This window comes from Podarcis vaucheri (assembly GCF_965113315.1).
Source record: "Podarcis vaucheri genome assembly, chromosome: 15".
In the NCBI taxonomy this organism is placed as follows: Eukaryota; Metazoa; Chordata; class Lepidosauria; order Squamata; family Lacertidae; genus Podarcis; species Podarcis vaucheri.
Window position 1 is genome coordinate 7581354 of NC_138753.1, and position 27252 is coordinate 7608605.

Here is a 27252-nt window from a genome sequence, read left to right on the forward strand (position 1 = left end):
CCAGCTGGCTGCCTCTAACTACTGCAGGCATATTTAAGAGTCCATGGTTACTTTGCTAACATGGCAAACCTGCTGTTAAAATATGTGGGACAGCTGCAATAACTCCGTTAAAGCGCTGCCACTTTGGACAAGGATTAAAGCAGGCCAAGATGTATGGGGCAACACAGCCAGGGGAAGAAACCGTGAAGCACAACTGCCTGCAAACCTTACATTCTTGTGTTTCGCTTTTGATGTGGATTATGTAACATCTCATCGTTACTCACAGGCTGTGTTCACGTACTAGATGTTCAAAGCACATGGCTTTCCCGGCAAGGATCATGGGAACTGTAGTTCACCTTGCGCAGAGCTATGATTCAACAAACTTCAGTTCCCAGGATTCTTTGGGGGAAGTCACGGGCTTTAGACATGCAGTGTGTACACAGTCGCCGTGTCTACTGCCCGGCATGCACAAGGTCCCAGGTTCAAGCCTCGGCATCTCCAGGTAGGGCTAGGAATGGCCCCTACCAGAAGATCTGGAAAGCTGCTGTGAGTCAGTGTAAACAATACTAAAAGCTAGAGGAGCCAACGGTCAGACTAGGTGTAAGGCAGCCCTTTTTATGTTCCCCCATACCTGGAAAGAAGCCTTCATCTGCAGATTCTTACAGTGATAGCTCTGGTTACGTACTTAATTCATTCCGGAGGTCCATTCTTAACCTGCAACTGTTCTTAACCTGAAGCACCACTTTAGCTAATGGGGCCTCCCGCTGCTGCCGTGCGATTTCTGTTCTCATCCTGAAGCAAAGTTCTTAACCCAAGGTACTATTTCTGGGTTAGCGGAGTCTGAACCTGAAGCATATGTAACCCGAGGTACCACTGTACGTTCATGGGAACCCCCTCTCTAGTTGGCTGGGGGGCAGGGGAAGGATGTTATCTCTAGTAGCGAACACTGGAGCTTCAGAAAAACGGGAGCTGAAGTGGGCCACAGAGAACTATGATATGGGAGAACTCTGAGGTTTGCAGGAGGAGGACAACATCTTGAAAACAGACCCTAAGGGGGCACAAAAGCCCTCCAAATATATATATATATATACACCAATGAGGACTAAACATGCTCAGAACCCAAAGAACACAGAGTGCCAGTTGGAAAGGAAGGGAGAAAATGGAGTTGGCACAGGGAGGCAAGTGGGACAGAATGCCTTGCTTCAGCAACCCAATAGTTTTGTGAAGGAAGGCTGGATGGTGCAACTCCTCCTGTTTACAGCGAAAAGGCAAGCAAGAGGTGGCATGGCAGAAATATGCACGGCAGAGAGAAAGTGGACAGAGAAAAGTTTTCCTCCCTCTCTCGTAACATTACGACTTGCGGATCTCCAAGGAAGATGACTGTCCGGAGGTTCAGGGCAGATCCAGCAGGGCTTGTGCGTCTAAGCAGGGAGGGAGGACACAGCTATCACCCTTCATGAATTGTCATCCTTGGCCCTATAATGCCCTAGAAACTGTGCCCAAGCTCTTGAGCCTGAGCAACGTGTCCCTCAGCCACAAACAGAGCTCTTGTCCATCTTTGCGTACTTGCTTTGACTGGCTGGCTGGCTTTTGCCGCCACCACCTCTCCCTGCCCTTACAGTCACTAAAAAGAGGAGAAACAGCTGCATAACCATTTGTCAAGAGGTTTAATGCTATCGCTTGGGGACAATGCATGTTGAGAACAATGCATGTTTGTCGCACTATGTGTGTTAACTGGCTTCCAATGTCAGGATGTCTGTGTTACCGACAACTCTTCTGTGAATGGCCAGCAAGAATGACATAATAATTGCTATCTCAGAAAACCGATAAATTCACTTCACATATCTCATGAAGTGCAGTCTAGTCCCCAAAAGCTTATGTTGTAATAACTCTGTTGTTCTTGCAGCAACAGACTAATGCAGCTACCCCTCTGGAAGATGTTAAGAGAGAGAGAGAGAGAGAGACGTTTTAAGTGGAAGGGGATACGATTGCTTTAAACTTTTAAGAGCTTAAATTTTTTAACTTTTTTTTTGCTGATGGCAACCAGATGCATTTCTGGACGCTTTAAAAAAGTGGGGAGGGGGAAGAAAAACCACACATGCTCAGACTTTCAAAATATGCCAAGATAAATATTTATTTAACACAGCAGGACTTACAGATCGCAAAAGAGAACGCTATACAGGAGCTCGAAAGGGCAGTCATCAGAATCAAAGCATGCAGGTCAGTCTTTTTGCAGAAGAGAGAGATATCTAAGCAGATTCGAAAAGGCACATTCACACAAGGAAATGTCGAGTTCAAATAAATGTATCAGAGGGGGAGGAAAACTGACAGCAAAAAGTGGGGGATCTCTGGCCCAATTTCAATTTATGAATTTTCCTCTCCCCTACTCCCAATAAGCATCAGGGCGTGGTGGTGGGGGTAGGGAAGAAGGACTATCGGCCTGCAGGTTCAAGAAATTATGCAATCTTCCATTAAATTTGCAGGCGAGGGTATTTGCCGTGGCTGCATTATTCAAAGACAGGGAAGGATTGGGAAAGAAAAAGACCCCAACACCAAACAATTCAAATTGACAAGAGCATTGGAGGGGAGGGAAAGGGTTAAAATTTGGCAAAGAAAGCAGCAGCAGTAGCCTGGTTGAAATTAACATGCAGCAAGGGCTTAGAAAGTTCAAAGCTTGTCAGAGGTTAAACCCCCCCCCCTTTGAAATCTAGCCACATTTTTCATATTGGCTGCCTTCTGCACAAGGAATCATATAGCAAAGTTTAAAGAGACAGTATCCCCTTGAAAGAATTTGGAAAAGAAGTCTCTCTGCTTCACCCCAACCTAGAGAAGTTAAGGCAATTTGGCTGAAAGGGGACAGATTCTGACATCTCCCCCCCCCCCCCACAACTGGCCTAACATTCATCCCTTCTTGTCACTATAACTCATCACTGCCTCTAAATTCCTAGGTCCTTCTCTTTGCTGTGCCAAAACTGAAACATTCAGATAAATTCAGTTCTACATACATGCTCACTTTTTTGACAGGAACCTCTCTTGTGGAGGAGCCCCTTCTGGAGACAACACAAAGTTAAGTGCCCAACGGCTGACCAGCCATTTCTCCTAAATCAAGGAATAAATATATAAAAGGGATACTGTCCCTTTCTGACATTTCAGTTTACAGACCAACAGGAATCAAAAGTCTACTTAAAGTATGTAAACTTCAAATAAAGTTATATAGACACTTGAACATTATCAATTCAGAGCTTGAAATGCTTCAGAACATATCACACGCATATGGAAACGCCAGAGCACAAAAAAGTTGATTTAACAAACAAGAATTGAGAGAATGATCTAAGAGACTTCAGACAAGGACCAAATAATAATAATAAAAAGTGTCTGGGCCAGAGCAGATGTAATACTTCCTGCCGTTTTACTATGTTTAAGGGATCACCCTCTGGTCGTACAGCTGAATGCAGCCATTTTGCGCATTTCACCCTTCCCTTATCCCAAGTGAAGATACAAGCCACGCAGCTGCACTTAACCACAGTTTCTTGTTACACACAAACCAGGAAACTCTGGTCAAGGGCTCCCAAACAAGCCAGGATTCCGAAACTAATTTCAAATCAAGGCTCCATATCCTAAGTTGCCTGGAAGCCTTTGGGTGAAACAGCCAAGTCAGACCTGAGAGCAGACCCGCTGAAATGAACAGACATGATTTTAAATAGCTTTACTCTGGAAATAACCCACACTGGGTGTCATCCATTAACCATAATTTCTCAGTCTGGAAATAAAGGGGAAGCCAGCAGGTTCCCGGCTCATCTCTCCACTTGCATAAAGGAAGGAGCAAAAGGGCTGTGCAGCTCTCATTACAGCTGCAACAGAGTTAACCGTGGGAAATGCTAATCAGGGTTGACTCCCAACTGAGATTAGCCGTCAACTCTAAGTGGCAGCAAGGATGGTTAGCTTTGATGCAGCTGTAAGAGTGAACCATGGTTATGAATGGTGGGAACTCAAGTGCCAGAAGGGAGTCTCTGTGACCCATTGCTGAGCCATGACTGAGGTTAGGGCATAGGAAGCATTAGGACTGAACCGGCCCCTTAGAGGAATACATTGGAGTTGGCACTAGAAAGTAAGCTTCCATTGCAGTCTTGGAAAAGACAAAGCAAGACCAAACCAACAAAAACACCCTGTCAGCCTTCTGATTATCAACACTTAAAAAGTTTAACGCACTTTGCATCAAAGAACATGATCTGCTTAACCCAGCGTTTGGACTCAAGATCCATCTCTCAACACAAATCAAACGGCAAGTGTCTATCACTGAATTGCTACGGACACCAAACTCATCTCTGGGAAACGAGCCACATATAAAGATACTGACACGATAAGATTAGAAAAATAGTAGGAAAAAAGTGCTTTTGGAAAAACCCAAAGTAAAAACTTCCAAGAACACACATTTTGTAGGTGCCAGGGAACTGAGCGACCCAACAGGCCTTATGCCCATGCATTTTAACATACAAAAAATGTTTTCATTCTTCACCAAGAAGAATTATTTCCTGATATTTTGCACCCTGTTAGAGGAATTCTCTGTATCTAAAGCCACCAACAGTCCCTCCCTGCCTTCACCACTTAAAAAATGATTGTAATATGGTAAATTTCTGCTCTACCCAATATTGGGGGGGGGGGAATTTTAGTTAATGTGAAAATAAGTGATGCTTGCAGCAATAGCCTTCCTGCCACAAATAATACCAACGTTGAATAATACTTTTTTGTTTTTGTTTTGGAACACTAAAATTTCTCTCCTGTTTTTAAAGGCCACAAAAAGCTTAGTTCATTGTTTTCCCACTCTTATTTTTACAGGCTTAAAAAAAGCACAAACCAAAAACAGGGCACGTGTGTGACGTTTTAACGAGCTGCAACCAAACTGGATTTCTATGCTTTCACTTTAATTTCATAAAGGAAATCTAAAAAGGAAAGGGAAAAAAGGGAGGATTCCTACTATAAACGGTCAACACAAGATCCCCTCGGCTTTTGGAAAGCTTGCAAACACATGAGCACCCACCACGATTTGGCAGCCAAAGTCAGAACCTTACGAGGTGGACCAGCCAAAAGGGCCTTTCCCATCTAAACACCATGGAGCTTAGCTGGAAGAGGCCCACGTCATTTGCTTTTGCTAGGTAGTTACAGTCACCTGATTCTTAATGCAGAGTTATGGGACAATTTCTATGGGGAAGTGTATTCCACCGTGCCTGTGGATCCAGATTCGCAACACAAGGTGGCATGTCCCATTTTTACAAAAAGTCAATTATTTGCACAGAGACAGGTAGGCTCTGTAAAGTCACAATGTGGGCATCAAGTATAGATTCTGATGCCGATACACACCACCAGGAACCTCCCCTCGCAGACTAAGGGCAGATCCACACTATGCATTTAAAGCACATTTAACGGGCATGACTTCCCTGCCCCAAAGAATCCTGGGGACTGTAGTTTCTCCTGACAGACCTACAGTTCCTAGTGCCCTTAAACTACAGGTTCCAGGATTCTTTGGGGAGGTGATATGCTTTGCATGAGTGTTGGGTGCGCTTTACATGTATGGCATGGATCTGCCCTGAAGAAAATGTGTTGTGGCGAAAGCATTCTGACCTTACAAAAGCCACAGACATCTTTGGACCCAAGTACGGACCTTCGTGTACAAAAACAGAACGTAAAGCAGCAATCCCGGCCAAAGAGGCCTCCCCGTTCTGAGCACTGATCAGAGTTCTGCATTAGCCTTTTATTCTTCCCCTGCCAAGGGGTCACCCATGCCCGGCAACTTGTGCAAATACAACGTGGCAGCTATACTGTTCGAAGATTATGAGGGTGCAAAGGCTGCATGAGGCAGAATTTCAGAATACAGGTGGAGGGGCTGGGAACGGAAATTCACAATACAGACAGAGGGCTTGAAGAAGATGCTAACACTGGTTATGCCTTAAACTGAGAGTAAAATAATAATAATAAAGGTACGACTCCCTCACCTTGCGGCCATAGTTTAGCAGTACCTTACCAATGTTGCTAACCATGGTTAAGGTTAACCTGTGCTTCAGTTTGATCAGGACTTGTAACCACTGCTTCAAGTGGGTATCAAATCCTAGCTGAACTGAAATGCCACATAGCTTGAGCCTCAGTGCTAAGATGTCGCTTCAATGTAGTTCAGGCAGCAAGAGGGAGTTCGCCACCCCTACCCCCTGAAAAAAAGACTGGGGAAGGATTTGAGGCTGACTCGCCATCTTATAAGAGGGAACTGGTATTATGTCTGCAGTGGGCCTTGGAGATGCACCAAACTTCTTGAGAGATGTGCCACATTCACTCTGACACTGCAACCTTACAGATCTTCAGAGATGAATGAGGTCTCCAAGAGCAGACGGGTCTCTTTCCAAAGAGGAACAACCCTTGGCACAGTGGGAGGGTGCAAAGGCTAACTTGCAAAATAGTTAGATAACACCTATGGAGCATTGAGGCAGCCTCTCGTTGGCAGCAGTCTTGTCTCGGGCGCTCTCAGAGAGTGGCACCATGAACACAAGAGGTCCCCCCCCTTGACCAGTTTAAGCTTGGCTGCTAAGAGGGCATTGGCAATTCTACACGGAACAGGATCCACCTCAAACCATCCAAATCGAAAAATTACGTTGGACGACAACAAAGAAAAATGTATAATACTGCTTGGTTAAGAGATTAGCAGCTTGCCAAAGAACACAAGTTCAGAGGACCGGCACGTAATACTGAAATTCAGCTTGGGGAGCAACACTTTTAGACATTTCCATTGCCTTTCGTTACCAGAGCAATCTAACTAGTTCCTCACCTGCGGCTGGCGGATGCTGACCACTAACGGTTGGCAAATCCAAAGAGCTATCAGACATGACATGCTTAAGGTCTCCTCCCACGTCCGCCAGCTTCATGTCAAACTGGACAGAGAGCGCATCTTCAGAGTCTTCCTTGCCCACGCTGCTGCCCCCAATGGATGGGAGGTCCAGAGACTTGACCGAAGCAGAGTCCTCTTTCGCATGCTTGAAAGCTGCCAGTTTGTCGACCAGGGATTTCTCGGAACTGGAGGAAAACTTGTTCGAGTGGAAGTCGGCAAAGTCGTCTTCGCTTTTCACAGACGAAGGGGTGTGGTCTTTCAGTTCTTCAAAGCCTATGCCAGGGCCGTCCAGAGACAGCTGTTTGAAGATGTCGTATTTGGTGGAGGCGGGGGCCGAGCTCTGACCGCTCTTCAGAGTGTTGGCCAAGGAGCCAGAGGGAGGAATGGGGCTGGCTTCTTGCTTGAGTGAAGAGCCGGCGCTGTTATTGAAAGCCATGAAGTCTGCAAATTCATCCTGAGTGGCGGCCGAGGTACAATTCGACAACCCCGCAAAGAGATTGAAGTCGGCAAAGTCGTCGGGCTGGATCGAGCTGTTGCCGGGTGCCGGCAGAGTCGCAGGAGCGGCAGAAGCCGGAGGTGGTGGTGCAGGGAAAGACGGCTGCTGGGGCGAGTTGTAGGCGGGTGGAAAGGGAAGAGGTCTGTTCTCGCCGGCAGGGGCCAAGGAAAACAGATCGAGGTCCGCCAGGTTCAGAGAAGGCTTTCCTTGCGGCGGTGGCGGCTTCGACTGTGCAGGTAGAGAAGGGAAAGGCGGAGGGAAAGGTTTGTCTTTCATCGGTGGGTCTAGCGGAGAGATGCTGTCGGCGGTTTTGAAATCCGTGAAGCCGTCATCTGCTCCGGCAGACTTGAACTCTGCAAAGCTGTCTCCTGAAGAGCAAGGGAAAGGAGGAAAACGTCAGTAGGATTCTCGAGAGCGACATATGTGACTCTCTCAGCTGAGCAATAAACGTATTAATTCGCACAAATGCTCAAAATGGCTTACGGGTAATTTGTTTGTTTTGTTCACTTTCCATCTCGGTTCTTCCCAAGGGCTCAAGGCAAATTGTGTGTGTGTGTGTGTGTGTGTGTGTTGGCAGGCAGCAAGCAAGCACAAGCCAGTCAAAATCAAGCATTTTAAAGTCCTATAGATTTCAACAGGGGAGATTTAGAATTCTACTGAAGATGACCATTCAAACCAATGGGACATCTTTGATCAATACATTTTCTTCTTTTCACATATATTTTCATTCCTGAAGTATTCTGTGATTTCCTGTATTGGGGATAATTTAATTTATCTTGGGTCTTTCTTTCATACGCTGGAATTATGATCAGAAGTATAGTCTGGATTTAATTCAGGCATTACAGCCTTTCAGTAGGAAGAATTTTTCACATCTGTTTTTCCTGTTTTTTTTGCAAGGCAGACTTATTCCCCAATTTTGAATAATACACCAAAAAGACCACCCATTTCTGAAAAGAACTTCTCTGCCAAGTGGAAATCCCCTGCACACAGGGGAGCAGAGTGGGTTACAATGATAACAAAAAAACTAGCCTGCCCCAAGAGAAATTTTGAGCAAAACTACTGTTTCAAATACCAATGAAGTGATGTATGCATGGGTAGTCCACATGATGCCCTGAACTGTCATGCTAGCTAGTTGGAGTCCAACAAATATCCGAGAGGGGGGTGTCACAGGTTAGCTACCCCTAATGTAAAGTAATTAGAAGAAATACAGTCCCACGCAGGCCATGTTCACATGCGATCAACTCTCAGTTTAGAAAGTCAAGGTGTGTACACACTTTGTGTAGCTGTTTTGTTCTCACTTCATTCTTCCCTTCACATGAATGAACCAACAAACGAGCGAGCCCCAGTTAACTATAGTTTCCTGATACATCCAGACCAGGAAACCATGGTCGATGGCTTCCAAACCACCATAATTTGAAGCTGTGACTTAAAGCTGGTTTCCAAATCCTGGCTTGTTTGGAAGACATGAACCATAGTTTCCTCATTGACGTGTAACAGGCAATAATGGTCAACTGCAGCTTCCTGGCTTGTTTCGATCTACATGTGAAGAGCAAAGCAGCTTTGTGCAGGTTCCTGAAGTCTATGCATCTCTCAACTTATTAAACAGAGATTTTTATCATGGGTATGCGGCCAGTGGGATACGGCTAAATTGTGCTGTGGTCGTTTGGTTATTGAGAAGGGGTTTCCTAGAAGTCTGGGTAATTTGTTTGGGGTGGGGAAGAAAATCAGCTGCTATCACTGTTTCATAGGTGGGCACAAATGCTTTCTACATAACTAAAAAGCTGTGATTATACATGCTTAATTGTATTAGCCCATCAACAGTATTGTAATGAGCCTTGATAAAAGAAGAATACAGCTTGTCTAGATTACAAAACTGTAATTATGTGCTGAAAGAACTGACGCAAATTGCCTTTAATTTGCATAATTTATACAAGTCAAAGAACTAGATTTTCTTTGAGGTAGAAATGCACCCCTCTCCCTGGCAGTGAGAAATGCACCCCTCTCCCTGCTCTGAATTTTGCAATGCGCTTACCCAGCCAAGTAACGTGTGAAAGAGTGGTCGGGTAAAGTGTGTATAAAAATGCTGACATTGGTGAAAATTAACTTACAAAATGCATCGTATATGGGGAGATCGCTTTGCAAAAATGTGTATTTTAGGCAAAGCTGTATACTAGAATCTGCACTAAAATCCCAATGAATCGTCATGAGGACTTATCAAGAAAACACACGCAGCACACACAGTGCAAACTCATGCAGAAACGTGGAGAGCTGAACTTAAGATTGCAAAAAACAGAACCTGAGAGAAACAAACATGGACAAACTTGCCTATCCCTAAATTATTGTCTGGGTGGCTTTTTCTCTGTGGGTGCCTCAATGCATCAATTTCCTCCTCAGGCAACTTCATGGGGCGCCATCATTGCTACCATTTCTAAGCCCATCACTTTCCTCATGAACTTTAAATGATCAATATCAACCCCTCAAAGCCGTTTCCCCAATAACAGTACTTCTTTTTACCAGCATTGCTTAATTGTTTTTTATTCTGCTTGGAGTTAATTATTTAGAGCCAATGTTTTGTACTGTCTTCGTTGGCAATGTAATGCTATCTCTTGGGGAAATAATAGTAAAAAAGAATAAAAAAACCAGTTTCTCTAAACAGATTTTCTCCTGCCCCCAAGGTTGGTGGTGGCCAGCCTTCCTTTCTTAAGCTAACTCCACGTTAACGAATTAGGAAGGCAAGTAGATGGTTCCTTAGTGGGAGATAGTTGTTGGAAAACGTCTTACCTACAAAAAGCTTAAGACATAGTAAATCAGCTTGCCTGAGGTCCTACAGAACTTCTTGCTGGTTTTGCTGCAGCAAACTAGCATGAACGTCCCTCTGGAAGTTATTAGAAGATGGTTTCTTGATACACAAATATCTCTGAAATGGAGTTTGGGGGAGATGATACCACTCCAGATAAGGACAGCAGGCAGTGGTATCTATGTATTTTTGCAGTAACCACAGGAGCAGAGGGCTTTTTTGGAGTGGAGAGGGGGTTCAACAAGGAGAAACGGAGCCAAGTTATAGGCTGGAAGCTACTTTGGCTTATCTGATGTGGACCAGAGGAGTCTGCTGCTTGCTAGGTGTGTAGCTGCCCATTCCACAACTTATATGCTAACAGGAAGCTGAGCATCCAATCCTGGCACCCAAAGAAATGGGAGTGTGTTTGAATGGGCATGTTCAAAGTCAGAAAGGCTGAACCTGTGCGAACAAGAACTGAGCAAGAAGAGCAAACAGTCTCTTGTGCAGTCTGGATTCTTGTAGGGATATTTTCTGAAGCCTTTATCACATACGCTCTTGGTCATGCTTGGGCACAACAGACGGCCTGGAAGCATGATGCTGGAAATCCCTGCCCTACTTCAACTTTCTCCAGTTATCACCTGTGTACATGTTGTTACCTTAGAACAGGATGCTTAGGAATGCAGGAAGCTGCCTTATACCGGGTCAGATCACAGCCACATCTATCTCAGTACTGCTTACACGGACTGGCAGTGGTTCTCCTGGGTTCCAGGCAGAGGATATTCCCAGCTATATTTGGAGATGCCAGGAATTGAACCTGGGACCTTCTGCCTACAGGGCGGGGGCTCTAGACACTGAGCTACAGCCCCTCTCTTAAGACACCAGAACTGCCTTACACAGAGCTAGACCACATAGTTGGCCCCATTGAATTCACTTAATTTTGATTAACCCCTTCACCAGCAGGACATATTTACACAGAAGCTGCTGTTAAAATATGTCTACATTACTTGAAAGGTAATGCAATGCAAAACTTCTATCTACATCTACTCACACACACACAGGTTTTGCTTTATCATATTTCAAATCACCGTCACCATGAAAACAGAAAACCCAGTTAAGTCAGTTTCACAAATGCTGCCATAAGTTAACAGAAAGAGCAAACCAACGCTTCAGGCCAGTTTAAATTGTGGCAAAGATCAGCAAAATGGGGTAGCAACAGTCACCTGACTTCCAGTTGCCTGTGACACTACTGCATACAAGGATGGAGAGGAGGGGCAAGGGAGTGGTGAGGCTGGTATAGTGCAAACACTCCAGCAGAGCCAATCCAGAACTCCAACTGGTACATTGGCTCTGCACCAACCTTGCGCCTCCCAGGATGCAACAGAGACGTGGGTGTTTGGAGGTGAGCAATGCTGCTCCACCAGCCACTACTAAGGAAAAAAGCTACTGAGGTCACATCAAACAGAACTCCTGTTACGCGGACCTGGTTCTTTCAGGTGGTGCAAACTCCAGCTTTCCCAGACGGGGAGAAAAGCACCTTTGTGAAACTGACATCAATCCAAACCGAGGCAAGGTACAGCAAAACTCAACTTACTGGTGGGCTGCAAGCTTTTCCGTTAGAAATGTAAGCTGGTGAAAGGGTTAAAAGTGAAAAGAGGGCAATTCAAAACCAACTTCTCTTTCTCTGAAATACTGGACGGGCTCAGACGTTTTTCATGCCGGGCCAATGCCTTGCTTGGTGCAACACTCCAACCTGATTAAGGGTGCTGGAGATCTCAAAAAGGATGCCACGATTTTGTGACTTTTTTGTTGTTGACCTTAATAAAGGTATTTTTGCAACTGTTGACTTTTTGAGTGATATGCCAGGCATCTTCACAGATAAAATATTCTGTACTTCCTTCAGGGAGAGGCTCCCTAGGAAGTCTCCGGTCTCGGTGCTGACAAGGGCTGAGGTCCTGCTTAGTTTTAAAAATGTTAATGGCATTCCAAGTCTCCAAAGCAGTTGCCTCCAATTTTCACTGGTTACACTGAGACGATGGAAAGCTTGCGCTACAGTCCAGTTATTGAGAAACTGAGACTCGTAATGCGTTTCCCCTGGCCTCAGATCATTGAAATGCACACAGCATGTGATGAAGCAGCCTGTAGCCCACTGAGTTAATTAGCCATAGCATATTTGCCAGTCTTTTGAAAAAGGTGCTTTTAAAAAAAGGACTCTAGTCCATTTTGATCCAGGAAACTGCATCTTTCCCAGAAAATGTAACTACGCCGCCCTTGGGGACCTTATGGAAATGAGCTTTCCTGGAAACAGCCATGAGAAAGCTGTACTTTTCTGCAGTTATGTAAAATGGCAATAAACTGAGAAGGAAGAAGGCTCATTGCAGCATTTTCCCACAGCCTGGAAGAGCGGAGAAAGAAATGCCTAGCTTTGAAAAGCAGCTGCATATTAACAGGCATTTAAGCCAGAACTTGCACTCGCTTCCTAACAGCTGGGACTGACGGAGGTTGCAGTCCAACAACTGAGGCAGCACGAAGGTTGTTTCAATTATTTAAAGTAGGGTGGCCCCCAACCTCTGAGTCCACTGACCCCCTTGATGAGCTTGCCACTGACCCCAACCCAATTTCTTAGGAATGTAAATGAGACAAAGTCAAGGAATATTAAAGGCAGCTTCCTTTTATGCCTTTGCATCTTTGTGGGAGAGTGAAAGAGGGGTGGTTAGAATTGAGACACTGTAAAAAAAAAAGTTTAAAAAGTGAAACTCTGCACCTCTAGGTCCCATTGACCGTGTGTGTCTGTATGTGTGTGTGTGTGTGTGAGAGAGAGAGAGAGAGAGAGAGATTGGGGGGGGGAGAGAGGGAGTGAATATTCACCACTTCGGGAACCCTGGTTTAAATAAATGTCTACACACTAAGTATTAATGCCCTGAGATTGGTGTTGGTCGGATTTTTGCCAAACCTACAGAGACCCTTTAAACAACCTGAAAAAGAAGCACAGAGTCAACAAGGCAAAGATATCAAGGTTTGCAAATCTGGCACACTTACCTAAGGGCTTACTCTCAGGCGGCTGCTCCAGCACTCGAAAAGCACTGTACTTGTCTCCATAATCTATTGTGGGTATAATATTTTTTTTTTTTAAAAAAAGGAAAATTCAGTCACAATATAGTTAAATTAAGGCTGGAATAAAACACACACACACACACACACATCATCATCATCACAAGTTAAAAATTGGCATGTTACGTAAAGTGTTTGCGTGACTGTCTTTAGATCAGCCGCTAAAGAAAGAATTCTTTCTGAGATGTGTTCTTGGGGACTTCTTGAGAGAAATCAGTTGCTTTCTCCTTTACTTTTCCTGGCGATCAACATGCCCCTCCCTCCCCCCTTTGTTTCCCAATCCTACCTTGCAGCCTAGGCATTTTGTAGGAGCAGTTGGAAGCAGGGATTATGCTGCTCAGGAATCTCAAGGGAAGGGTCATATTTCAGTGGCAGAGAATCTGCTTTACATGCAAAAGTTCCATGCTCAGCCTCTCCAGGTAAGCCTGGGAAAGACCCAGGTCAGAAACTCTGGAGAGCTGCTGCCAGCCAGGGCAGACAATAGTGAGCCAGGCGGGCCAATGTTCTGACTGTAAGGCTGCTCCCTAAGTAATTGAGTCCCACTGTGCTCAGTTGCGGCTTATTCCCAGTTATTCCATCCTCTCTCCAAAGGGCTGTCCGCTCTAGTTTAAAGAACTCTAAAGAGGAAGAGCAGGAGGGGCCTTAAAGTTGCCCATCAACAGTTAGTACCCGGATAAGACTCAGCAGGCACAGAGTCTAAGTTCTTCATCACATCGCTAAGCAATAGGGCGTTTTTATTTCAATTTTAGTCACCGTGTCTCCATTTGCATCTTTGCATATCAATCAGCAAGTGCAGGTTTTGTGCAAACCGGTGTCCTCCGTACAACAATCAATATTCCTTGCACATAGAAATCAAGGATTTCAAGGGCAAGGGCTTTAGCTTAGTGTTTATTACAATTATAGCCTAGCTTTCCTCCAAGGAGCTTAAGGCGGTGTACAAAGCTCCCCCCCCCCCCAATTTCATCCTCACAACCACCCTGTGAGGTAGGGCTAAGCTGAGAGGCCCAAAGGTCACCCAGTGGGAATCTGAACCCTCGTCTGCTGGGTCCTAGACCAGCACTTTGACCACGACATCACACTGGATGCAGATTTACACCAAGGTTATCTGTATATCCCACCTCTCCTCTAAGGAGCTCAAGGTGGCCCTCATGGATCTCACTCTCTCCATACAGTGGTGCCTCGCAAGACGAAATTAATTCGTTCCGCAAGTCTCTTTGTCTTGCGAGTTTTTCGTCTTGCGATGCACGGTTTCCCATAGGAATGCATTGAAAATCAATTAATGCGTTCCTAGGGAAACCGCCTTCAGACCAGGTCCGGGGACAGTCTGTCCCCCGACCTCTTCTGAAGCCTGGGGGGGGGGAACAAGGGCTTTTCTTCCCACCCCCAGCATTTTAAAAAACCCCGGGACAGCGGAGGACTTCTCCGCTGTCCGGGGCGATCTTAAAATGCTGGCGGGCGGCATTTTAAAATCGCCCCGGACAGCGGAGGACTTCTCCGCTGTCCGGGGCGATTTAAAAGCCCCTGGGAAGGCAGGCAGGGGGGACAAAGACTTTCGCCCCCCGCCCGCCTTCAGAAGGTGTTCCCGCCCCGCCGCCCGGCTTCGGAGCAGCATTCCGAAGCCCGGCGGCGGCGGGAGGAGGCGTTCCCGCACCACCGCCCGGCTTCAGAGGAGGTCCGAGGACAGTGGGGAAGACGCGCTGCGCTTCCCCGCTGTCCCGGATATTTCCCTATGGGCTGTCGTCTTGCGAAGCAAGCCCATAGGGAAATTTGTCTTGCGAAGCGCCTCCAAAACGGAAAACCCTTTCGTCTAGCGGGTTTTCCGTCTTGCGAGGCGTTCGTCTTGCGAGGTACCACTGTATTAGCATCACACACGACAGCTTCACGCTTGGATCTGGTGCATGAGGAGGGAAAGGTAAACCTGGTAAATGGGGATAGGCAGGGCCGGCCCACCCATGAGGTCAGGGAAGGTGGCTGCCTCAAGCGCAGCAGACCCCAGTGTCGCTCTTTCTTCCCCCCCTTGTTCCTGATGTACATCTCCATTCACCACCCCTTCCCTGGTGGGGACCGGGGCAAGGGGCTACATTTTTTTGTTCACCTCGGGTACCAAAATGTCTTGGGCCGCCCATGGGGAAAGGAGAAGTGTTCTCAGCACCTCCACAACCCTTCCTAGACGAGTGATCAACCCATTAAAGGTCATAACAAAGAGGAGTGCACCAATACGTTGGACAGCTGCTTTTTTTTTACCTCCAAGCGAAGCTGTGCTTTCTGCAGCCTTGTCGGTGGCAATCCCTTTGAAAACGGCGTACTTATCCACAGCGGGCGGCACCTTCGCGCCGGAGAGCGGGATCAGCATCGGAGGGGCGCTGCATAAAAAAGCAAGGGAAGGGGAAAATGTGAGGAGAGGGCTGGGCACAAAGGGCCTTGCTCCCGCAGAGACCGGCTCAGTTGTCAGAGAAGACGTTCTCAAGCTTTGCATTAGGGTGGAAAGGGAGTCAAAGGATGGGAGAGATCTTAATGCAAGAACAGCTTCTGGTGGCCTGAGAGGGCACTTCGGCTTGTGGCAGAGCACAGGGTAGGACTTCTACAGCAATGGGGGAGAAACCTCAGACTCTCCAGGTCTCTATATCTGGCTCTCAGAACTCTCCCAGGCCTGAACTCTCCCTGGCCCCCCCGCTTCACATTTGAACCGAGATAATGCCTCTTACCAGTAGGGAGGGAGGATAGACGGGGGGTGGGGTGTCAACTAGCCTACTGTAATATTTACATCCTTTGCCCCTCCCACTTTTGCCTCTGGCCCCGCCTACCACTGGCATGTGACCTCCCAGGAAGCTGGTCCAGAAGGTAATGTGGCCTTTGGGCTGGAAAAGGTTCCCTACCCCCATTCAAGGGTGAAGAAAACCACACACACACACACACACACACATATGCAATGCTGAAATTTATGCCGCAAGATTTCCCGACGATATTTTTAGGGTAAGAGAGGGAAGAAAAAAAATCAGTAACAAGCTGCGTGGTGTTCCCCCACCCCTTTACCAGCTACACAGATTTTGCTCTGAATTGACAGTCCCTATCTTAAGCCGAAAATCATTCGTTTGAGTTTAAAAGGGAGGGCAGAGCAATTAGATGGGCACAAAAAAAAATCCAGGCAAAAAGGAAGAGGATGGAGATTTCTGGCCCACCCAGGACCTGTATTCTTGCATCCTTTTCTCACACACCTGTTCCCTCTGTCATCCACCACCACCCCTGCTCATTTTGGATAAATCCACCATTTCCTCTCTTATCTTTATTTATTTGAACAATTTATATACAGCTTAATGACAACCATCTCTAAGTGGTGTACAAGAACCCACAACACAGATAGATAAAAATCAATCTAAACTATAAAATCAGACTTTAATTAAAATGCCTGCTGGAATAAAAAAAAATCTCTTTTGTAGGCACTGTAAGTTCAACAGGGAGGGTGGAAGGCAATGTACAAAATTCAATAGAAACAGCTAAAAAGCAGTTAAATACACACTGATCTAGTTGATTAAGCATCCAAACACTGCAGCTCCCATGCAGATCTATGTTTTGTTGTGGTGGGAAAAAGCAAAGCCACCCTGGATTAGCTTCACCACACGACTCACATATTTTATCTCCCTGCTGACAGCTTGGAACAGCATCCTCGACATTAAAACAACTCATGCTTTTGTTTAACCTCAAATCCACGCCACCAAATCGAAAATATGGATTTCTGTGGGATTCACAGATATAGGGGTTTTGTTTTGTTTTTGGAAAAAATGGACTGGGAGCAAGACTCTTTCAAATAAATCTCCTTATCAGTGGCCTACAAGCCGAGCGGTTCACAGATGCATGCTAATGAGGACCCATGAAGCCTGCAGAAGGGGGAAGAGAGAGGGACTACACAAATAAAGAGAGCAAGAGGTAACATTTATGGAAATCTTATGCAAGTTCACGCCGGGAATCTAGCAGGATGCTGTATGGCAAGTCTAATCACCAGCTGTCTGTAGAGCTGGAGACTTCCCCCCACCCCCACCCCTCCACCCTCCAAAAATAAGTCTTTCAAACAATTAGACCAGCATATTAGACTGCAAACGATTACGCCACTCCAGAGGGGAGGTGCAGTCACACGGGACAGAGACGCAGGTGAGGCTTTTCCAGGAAAAACAACCTCTCCATTCCACAGCTACATATCTGCTGACTCACACCCCAATTAGACCGTCATGGGAGGACATTTCCTGTGCCAAAGATGAATGGCTGCAATGCATTCTACATATTTATATGTAGTGGCTTCTAAGTGTAAGAGGAAAAGTAATATGCAATAAAAAGAAGGCTAGAATGGCTAAGTCGTAATTGCCGTGTTTATGGTATATGTCATTATACTGTGTTAAACATAATTACTGTTACTTATTGCAGTAAGATCAGCAATTCATTTCAATGCAAGATACAGTGAAGAAAACAGGGAGCTGTCTTATATCAAGTCCGACCATGGCTCCACCTACACTGACAGGCAGCTGCTCTCCAGGTTTGTCTCCCAGTCCTAATTGGAGATGCTAGAGATTGACCCTGGGACACTTGGCAGTGCAAAATAGATGCTCTACTACTGAGCCACAGACTAAACAGTGGCTCTCCTACAAAGCTTGGGCATGACTGGCCTAAAACGTAACTGGATCCGATTTAGAATGAGGCATGGACATAGTCCTGTTTCTATGCCTCCTAAGTGAGAAGATGTGAAAAGCTATTTTTGTTTGTTTTTGACACACAAGTATACACACACTTGCCAGCAAAAACCCCTACGGTAAAAGCACGTTTTAAAAATCCTCTACCTGCTCTGCTGCTGTGCTGCACACGCCTTGCTTGATCCAGACACTTCTCCCTGGAAATCTGTAAAGGTGTCATCAAGCCCCCCAGACTTAGAAGCGTCCTGGAAATCTTGGAAGTCGTCGTCATCCTGTTTGGCTGCCTAGATTAATATGAAATCATAAAGTCCCCTTTCAGGGTGAGAGCAATCTTATACCTAGCTGCTTTGAATTCTTTAAAACTAACACTACTATGCTATGTATTTTGTTATTTATTGGCTACTCCTAAAGTTCCTAGGAGGCTTCCAATAGCAGAGATGCACACTTTTCCTTCTCTTCCCTTAAAACCAGAAGCATGCTTTGTTCCTACACCCCAGAAGATTTGCTTTCATAGTGCACAGGAGAAAGAAGTGTTCCGGGAGATGATGGCGCCGGGTCAAGTCTCTCTCTCTCTCTTTTTTTTAAAGATATTTATTAAAGTTTTTAAAGTATAACAGTAAAAATGAAAAAGAAAAAGAAACATACAAAATAAAAACAGTTAAAAAACACATTGATTTTCTATAACATATCTTCCTTACACTTAGACTGGAAGAAATTTAAAGACTATTTACAGAAATATTGTAAAATTAATGAATGCTAGAAGGATGTTGGATAGAAACTAAGTCATTTCCAGCTGTAATGCTTTAAGAGATAGGAAAAAGGGTTTACAAAAGGGTAAAAGCTTAATGGTAAGGATTTGCTGAACTAACAAACTGAAGCGGAATACAAAAAAGGGAGGTATGAGGAGGTCCGGGGAAATAGGCGCCGGGTCAAGTCTCCACTGAGTCTCTGCTGTGTAAGTAGGAGCTCTAATTATCAAATTACTCTGATAAAAAGGCTCAGCCTATGAAAATAACTGCCAACTTTTATCAGTAAAAGACTCCGGGAACTGTCGGGTGGACTTTCAAATCTCCCCTCCCTTTTGAAGCTACTTACATCAACTTTGAACTCCCCCCTTGCAAAGCCCTTAAAACTGTGGGCTGGATAAAGTAGCCCTATTTATTTCTGAGTCCGAGCATGGTACAGTGGTACCTCGGGCTACATACGCTTCAGGTTACATACGCTTCAGGTTACAGACGCCGCTAACCCAGAAATATTACCTCAGGTTAAGAACTTTGCTTCAGTATGAGAACAGAAATTGTGCTCCGGCAGCACGGCGGCAGCAGGAGGCCCCACTAGCTAAAGTGGTGCTTCAGGTTAAGAACAGTTTCAGGTTAAGAACGGACCTCCAGAACAAATTAAGTACTTAACCAGAGGTACCACTGTACTTACAAGACAATGTTGCAAAGAACTGGGGATATCACCCACAGAACCTGTAATAACTGCCCCAAAGAAAAAACAGGCCAAAATTTCAACATACTTTCAACCCAAGGCTAATGAAGCAAATAATCCAGGAAACCTCCATGCTCATGAGTGGTCTGTTGACCACACCTGGATTGGAAGAAGAAAGAAGCGTCGGCTCCCAGAGGAGGGTGTTTGCAGAGCTTCTGCATAAGTCACTGTTCAAAGCACAGCTCTTTCCCATGTCAGTGACTCATGCAGAGAGTCCTTCCAAGGAGTACAGAATCATAGAACATAAAGTTAGAAGGGACCATAAGAGTCATCTAGGCCAACCCCCTGCAATGCAGGAATCTTTTGCCCAGCGTGGGGCTCGAACCCACAGCCCTGAGATTAAGAGTCTCGCACTCTACTGACTGAGCTATCCCAGCTAGCAGTAATTCTGCTGCATGTCTGCATCAAGAGTGACTGGGTGATCCTATCGCACTGCATACAGATGCACAGCAGAGGCAACCTGTGGTTAAACATAGCTGCATAAAACCCATCGAAATGAATGGACATTATTAATTCATTTACTGAAACGCATTTATAAACTGCTTACTTTTTTAAAAAAGTATCTAAGTTTTAAAAAACAAACAACATATTGTTAGAACATAAAACAAAAATAAAACAGAAGTATTTAAAAACGACCACCACAGGGCTGTATTCGACGAAGTTTCACTCAGAACTGACCCCTTGAAAGGAAAGAACCTAAGTCAATAGTACAGTGGTACCTCAGTTCTTGAACATCTCCGTTGATGAACATTCCAGAACCCGAACGCCAAAAACCCAGAAGCAAATGCTTCCATTTTCAAACGCACCTCGGAAGTCAAATGGCTTCCGCTGCGTGTTTTTTAAATATTCTCAACTGAATTTGCAGACAGCCCTTTGTGACTCGGTTTTCGAACGTTTCGGAACTCAAACGGTCTTTCGGAATGGATTACGTTTGAGAACCGAGGTACCATTGTATCCTTTAACTTCAATGTGCCTACTCTGAGTAGGACCACCACTGACTACAACCCAATAAAATTTAAAAGAAAAGATGCATTTAAACACAATGAAAGCCATATAAAAACACTGTAATTTATATGGGTTCTAAGCTGCCTTGCATACAGTCATGCGGAGAAACGGCATGCAGGTTAAAAATGAAGCACAAATACTTCAAAAATGAAAGCAAACAAACAGGATGTGAGAAACGCAAGTGAGCATTAAAAGAAAGAGACATGTTCACGCTCTGTTGCTTAAATATTGGCTGGAAAGGACAAGTTCTTTCTTAAATCCACTTCAAGAAGGATTCTCGCTTATTGCATGGCTACAAGCTCTGTACCACTGACCTGGCTTGTGGGGTAAGGCGGCATGAACCCACTGGGCGCCGGCGCTGAAGGTCCCGCCACTGGTGCAGCCATGTTGATCCCCACCACGGCGGGCGCCATACTAAGAGGCATGGAGACGGGAGGCCCCGGAGGCATCATCGGCTGCTGGCTCACCGTGACAGGGATTGCCATCGGGAGCCCACTCAGTGTAGGGAGTGGGGCAGAGGGGAACTGGTTCAAACCGTCGGGGCTCATAGCCGGAAGGCCTCTCTGTAAGTGAAAAGAGGGGGCAGGGGGGAGCATTAATAGACAGCAGCACTGTTTTTATAAGGCGCTATTAGAATGCGAAGCTAAAGATGAACAAGTAATATCTTCAATAATACATTGAGCAATGGATATTGGTCACAATACAGTGGTACCTCGGGTTAAGCACTTAATTCGTTCCGGAGGTCCATTCCTAACCTGAAACTGTTCTTAACCTGAAGCACCACTTTAGCTAATGGGGCCTCCTGCTGCTGCCGTGCTGCCGGAGCACGATTTCTGTTCTCATCCTGAAGCAAAGTTCTTAACCCGAGGTACTATTTCTGGGTTAGCAGAGTCTGTAACCTGAAGCGTATGTAACCCGAGGTACCACTGTATTGAAATGTCGGCATGGGAGCGGTTGTGGAACACAGAATTAAAGTTTACATCAAGTTATGGTTTGAGGGGGAAATTTGTGAAAATGATTTAAAGCAAAACTAGCAAAAATGCATAAATCGAAATCAAGTATTTGTTGGAAAGGGAAAAATAAGGGAGGTATTTTTTCCCATGTGTGGTGGACTTGCAATAAGGTAAAAGCCTACTGAGAGATGGTATGTAATAAATTGAAAAAAACTGTTTGCAATAACCTCAATTAAGAAACCAGAGGCTGGGGGGGGGGGGAATTATGGGATTAGAGTTACCTAGACAATATAAAAAATTATTTATGTATGTGACCACTGCTGCTCAAATGATTTCTCCAACTCTACTGAAATGATACAGGACTTTGTGTAATTTTCCACCAATGCCTGGGGGTGAAGCAACCCATTTGGAGACCAGCACATCACTGTAGCAAAAGGGGTGCAGAATCTGGCCAGTTTCTTGGATGCAGGATCGCTACAAGCTCTGTACCACAGCACGTCCTTTCCCGCTTTTCTAATAAGAGGTGCACAGAACCCACTCAAAATATGTGAGCTGACCTTCCCCCAGCTTTGCCTCCCAGTGTTTAGTCGCTCCTACCTGAGTTACGGCTATCATAGCCAGAACGGTATACAGCTCTTCTTTCGTAAGCTTCCCAGGAGTGGTGCGATTGGCCAAGGCCCATATTTGCCCCAGCGTCTCCCTGGGAAGTCCAGAAGACATGAGGATGGGATAAAGTTTGCCAGTGTCTATTCCAGTGGGCGTCATAGTGGTTTCTAGAATTTTCTTGTACAGATCTGCAAAGAAAAAAGCCAGCCAGAAAAAGAAGAAGTTCGCATAATCAGGAGTTGCCAACATGTAAGAACCCAAATTAGAGACAAAGATGAACTTGGACTTGGGCACCATCAAATGCCAACCCTCCAGCTCCACTGTGGAGCTGGACAGCAAACAGAGCATTTACAGAATTCTACATGGAAGTATAATAATAATAATAATAATAATAATAATAATAATAATAATAATTTGTACCCCGCCCATCTGGCTGGGTTTCCCCAGCCACTCTGGGTGGCTTCCAACAAAGATTAAAAATACATTAAAATGTCACACATTAAAAACTTCCCTGAACAGGGCTGCCTTCAGATGTCTTCTGAATGTCAGGTAGTTGTTTATCTCTTTGACATCTGAAGGGAGGGCGTTCCACAGGGCGGGTGCCACCACCAAGAAGGCCCTCTGCCTGGTTCCCTGTAGCTTGGCTTCTCGCAGTGAGGGAACCACCACAAGGCCCTCGGCACTGGACCTCCGTGTCTGGGCAGAACAATTCAGCGACATGTGTGATTTTGTGTGGCCTAGCGGTTAGAGTGTCAGGCTGAAACCTGGGTTCAAATCTCTACTCAGCCCTACAAAACCCCACTGTGACCCCCCTGGACCAGCCTTAGCTACTTCACAGGGTTGTTGTGAGAATAAAATGGCAGGGTGGGGAGCGGAAGAGAACAGACCACCTGAATGAAGCTTACAGACCCTTTTCTAAATGTTTTCAGGTTTTCAGTAGTTTTTTTACATGTATTAGCTATGTTCCTACTTTAAATGGTAGTGTTTTAACATTTTGATGCTCCCAGACTCCCTTTGGGGAAGGGTGGTATAAAAATCCAATAAATAAAATAAAATAAAAGTGAGACGCCCTTAGCAAGCCCAGTTTAAAATCTAGTGTTCCCTACTAAGCACTTAGCACAGACTCTATATACCAGTCCCCTCACCTGCAGAAAGGGCAAATCATCTTAAGAAATAAGCTGGTTTAATTACAAGTCATCCAGAATGGGAGGTGAGCTTGCATCACCTTTTCTAATACTTTCAAAGGCTATTCCTGCTCAGTTTCATCATTGCCATTAATATTACCTGGAACTAAATTATCATTGTAAATCCAGGGAGGCATCAGTTGCTGGATTGGATCCTGGGAAGGGAAGACTCCGACACCTAAAAGGCACACGCACGAAAGGAAAACTATATTTAGGAAATATCTGCAGCAAAATGACTCATCTGGAACACTTCCGTCATCTTATTTCAAAGGAGGAATCGCCTCTCTTGCAAGCAGTCCGGAATAAAATGGCACGCTCAAAGAAATGAGGGAAGAGACTCTCCTTCTGCACACAAATCAAGCTTTAAACACTCTGTATATGCAACAGAGCCTCTCTACACAGAGCTCTTGGGAAGCATTTCTAGGACTGTTGGAATTTAAAAAAATAAATGCAATTCAGCTGAGCCCTGGCGGGACCAAGGGCCAGCTGAGCGCTGGCAAGGAGATCAGCCTTCTGAATCGAGGCCAATGACAGGCAGAGATAGAGCCAATGGAAGGTGAAGTCACCTGCTGACTTGCTGTAAGTAAGAAGGGAGGAAGACGGGGGCTGTCTGAGGTTGGTGGGGCAGAGTCCCATTTGCCCTTTCGGATAAGCCTCCATGGCAACTAGGCGGGGCTTTTCTATTTCTACAAATCGCCATAGTAAGAGCAATAGCTTTCCTTAGCCATACTGAGATTTCTCCTGAAGAGGAGTGGAGGGGTAATGTTCTGGCCAGAGAAGTCAAAACACACACCTGGCCCTCGGAGCCTCCACTCCTGCAGCCGCAGAGTGCCAACTTCGGCAAACGCCTCTCCTTGGGAATCAAATGGAACTGAAGAGGCTGCTTGAGTGATGCCAGCAGCAAGTACTTGCATGGCCATCATCGTGGTGGTGGTGGAATCTAGCATCTGCAAAGAGCGATGGCCATAGAGTCCATCTCAAGTTCATTCAACACCACTGCCACTTCATTTTATGCCTGTTCTTTAAGCAGGCAAAACCCTTCTTAATTTGTAGAGTCCGTTAAGTGCTATCACTGCTGTTAGAAGAGAGGCCACCTGAACAGCAATCCAGGCGGTGCGCAGAGAACTAAACGGAGAAGCGGAAATACTGGGACAGTTAATAATGGGTTCTATTGCTCAAATTACGTTTGTGTGAATTATTATAGAACATAGGCAGAGTCTGTCTAGCTCAGTATTGTCTGCACTGACTGGCAGCGGCTCCCCAGGGTTTCAGAAGGGAGTCTTTCTACTTGAGCTGCTGGGGGTTGAACCAGGGACATTCTGCACATGCTGCAGCACTGAGCTACATCTCTCCCCTTAATATTCCACTCCTCCTGGTGCTGCATTTAGTAGGAAGACAGCGAGCTGCCTTATACCAAGTCATATTGTTGGTCTGCTTAGCCCTGTGTTGTCTACACTGACTGGCAGCTGCTCTCCAGGGTTTCAGTCAGTGGGTATTCCCGGTCCTATCTGGAGATGCCAGGGACTGAACCTGGAACCTTCTGCATGCAAAAGCAGAAGCTCCACAACTGACCTATGTCCCTTCTCCTATCACCTGTCCTTAAGTCCACACCATCCATCAACTTCATTCATGGTATTGGGATGCGTTTGTTGCTGTTTGAGGAGATGAGGTGTTTATTTTCCCCCCACTCCACAAGGTAAATGACAGCTAAAGACAAGAATCAGAAGAAGGCATGCATGATTGGAAGAACTTTTTTTCTGCAGGATCAAATCTTATTCAAAGAAGCTTGTTAGGTTTTGACCCTTACAGGTTACAAAGTTTGAAAAACAGAAGCAGAACTTGCGGACGTCACATGTTAAGTCAGGAGAATCGGTGCTTCGCTGTTATTATTCAAGCAGGGGTTCAGAGCAAAATCACCCGGCATTTGTGTTAAATAGGTTAGCATGTTCAAGCAGCACTGGAGCGTAAGCTCTGCAAGACACAGATATGCTCACCACGCTCTTGGGCTGACAGGTTTTGTTCTGAAGCCTTGTTTGCCTTTGGACCGGGGCTGCCGCTCGGGAGCGCCCCTGCGGGCTGCCAGTTACTGGCCCCTAACCTGGGATCAGGGCCGTTTGCAGCTGGAGCTGCGGCACTGAGCTCAGCGTCAGGAGCTTTATGTTGGGTTTGTGCCTGCCCAAATTCACTCAACCCACAGGGTGGCCAGGGCTTCTCTTCCAAGGGAGGGCCTGGACAGATAAAAGGAGGAATTGTTGGCACTTGGTTAAATCTCAAGTTTGGAACTCCACCCCAATCCACACACAAAACACACCCGCCTCCACACACAAAAGGAGCTGTCGAGGTGCGGAAACAAGAATGGATGAGCAGCCCCACATTTACCCAAGGCTGGTGCAGCTGTCATGTCTTCCTATATGTCATTTTATTCCTTTTCGACCAGCTCTCAACATTCCATGGCTACTGAGCATGCTCAGGCCTCATTCAGTTTCTTGGGAGGGGGAGTTGCCCCTAAGGTGTATTTCAACCCACTCCCTCCCCCCAAAAACTAGAGGTTCTCCTGAGCATGCTGATACCTCCCTCTTCTTTCCAATAGCTCCATTTTAGCTTCGTATCTGTCGGCACTCACCACATGAGTTTGACACTAGAGGGAGTGATTATTATTTTTTAGACGTTATGTATGTAAGTCACGGCTCAAGAGGCACTCCTTCCTGGGACAAAAGAGGGGAGAATGCCTCTTCTAAGAAAGCACCTGCCACTATGGATTTAGAAGTACTAACTTTCAAATTCTGCTGCCCAGTTAATTGGGGGTGGGTACCTCTTAAATCGGGACGCGGGTGGCGCTGTGGGTTAAACCACAGAGCCTAGGACTTGCTGATCAGAAGGTCGGCGGTTCGAATCCTCCTCCCATTGCTCAGTCCCTGCTCCTGCCAATCTAGCAGTTCGAAAGCACGTCAAAGTGCAAGTAGATAAATAGGTACTGCTCTGGCAGGAAGGTAAGCAGCGTTTCCGTGTGCTGCTCTGGTTTGCCAGAAGCGGCTTAGTCATGCTGGCCACATGACTCGGAAGCTGTTCGCCGGCTCCCTCGGCCAATAAAGCGAGATGAGTGCTGCAACCCCAGAGTCGGCCACGACTGGACCTAATGGTCAGGGGTCCCTTTACCTCTTAAATCAATCAAAATATTTTTAAGCAACCTAGTAATACAACACCATGCATATTTGCTAGACACATGTTCCACTGCATGTAACAGGGCTTACTCCAGAGGAAGTGTGCTCAGGATCACAGCCTAAACGTTGCAGCTCTAAGTCAAATCACTTGTTTTTGATTAGATGGAATTTACCAAGCACAGTTCCCATATTCAGAGCTGCTGGATTTTGTACCCCATCCCCTCCCAAACACCAAACATATGGTATGTTACCTGTTTTCTGAGTGTTTTGTGAAGCTGGAGAAGCAGAGAAATAAGGAACCTGCCCCCTGGGGCCGTGAAAGATGGAGGACACTGGAATCTGGGCTGGAGGGAGAGACTGGGCCACAACCTTCTCTGAAAGCCGTTGCCCAGCCTGGGAGGAAGGATGGCAAGACTGAAAAGGCTGGGAAGAGGTGGGAGGCACGAATGTTGGGGCGTTTTCGACAGGCCCCTGTATAAAGTCACTAAACTCGTCATCGTCAAGAAAGGCAGAGGTTTGGGAGACAGACACAGTAGAATGGGATGGCGTGGGATGATCTGCAAAATGGAATGAACACACACACATACGTACACACAAAATGGAAACCAATGAGGAAAACAAGGCTTTTTGCTAAGGTTAATAAATAAATATAGAGAGAGGGAGGGAGTGAGAGAAATGGCCATTTCTAATGAAGGCAGAACGGGGTTGCTGGCAATGCTGACTCCATGCCAAGCAGTACTGCTCAGCGTTTCGTAAACTGCTGCGCTGAGGAACATTGCTGCACTGAGGAGGTCCTCCTGAGAGTTCCCCTGCCCTCAGACGTTCAGGTGGTGGTGGTCCAGGAGAGTGTATTGTCTGTGGCAGCCCCTAAGTTGTGGAACTCACCTCCCCTTCAAAGGGCGTCTGGCAACTTCACTCTACAGTCATACCTTGGTTGTCA

General features: G+C 45.9%; 1 protein-coding gene across 5 annotated transcripts in view; it reads right to left on the reverse strand.

Moving 5' to 3' along the window:
• The window catches only part of SYNRG (synergin gamma), a 55892-nt gene that overhangs the window by 18461 nt on the left and 10179 nt on the right, over positions 1–27252 (reverse strand). For 3 of the 5 annotated variants that reach the window (XM_082200789.1, XM_082200786.1, XM_082200785.1), the window contains 9 exons: positions 26564–26869; positions 25146–25379; positions 23252–23329; positions 21959–22155; positions 20723–20971; positions 18060–18196; positions 15478–15596; positions 13162–13224; positions 6791–7714 (listed from right to left, as the gene is read on the reverse strand). In XM_082200789.1, the coding sequence (XP_082056915.1) occupies positions 6791–7714; positions 13162–13224; positions 15478–15596; positions 18060–18196; positions 20723–20971; positions 21959–22155; positions 23252–23329; positions 25146–25379; positions 26564–26869 (2307 nt within the window). The remainder of the gene's footprint in view (positions 1–6790; positions 7715–13161; positions 13225–15477; positions 15597–18059; positions 18197–20722; positions 20972–21958; positions 22156–23251; positions 23330–25145; positions 25380–26563; positions 26870–27252) is intronic. The other 2 variants (XM_082200788.1, XM_082200787.1) reach the window with 2 other exon arrangements.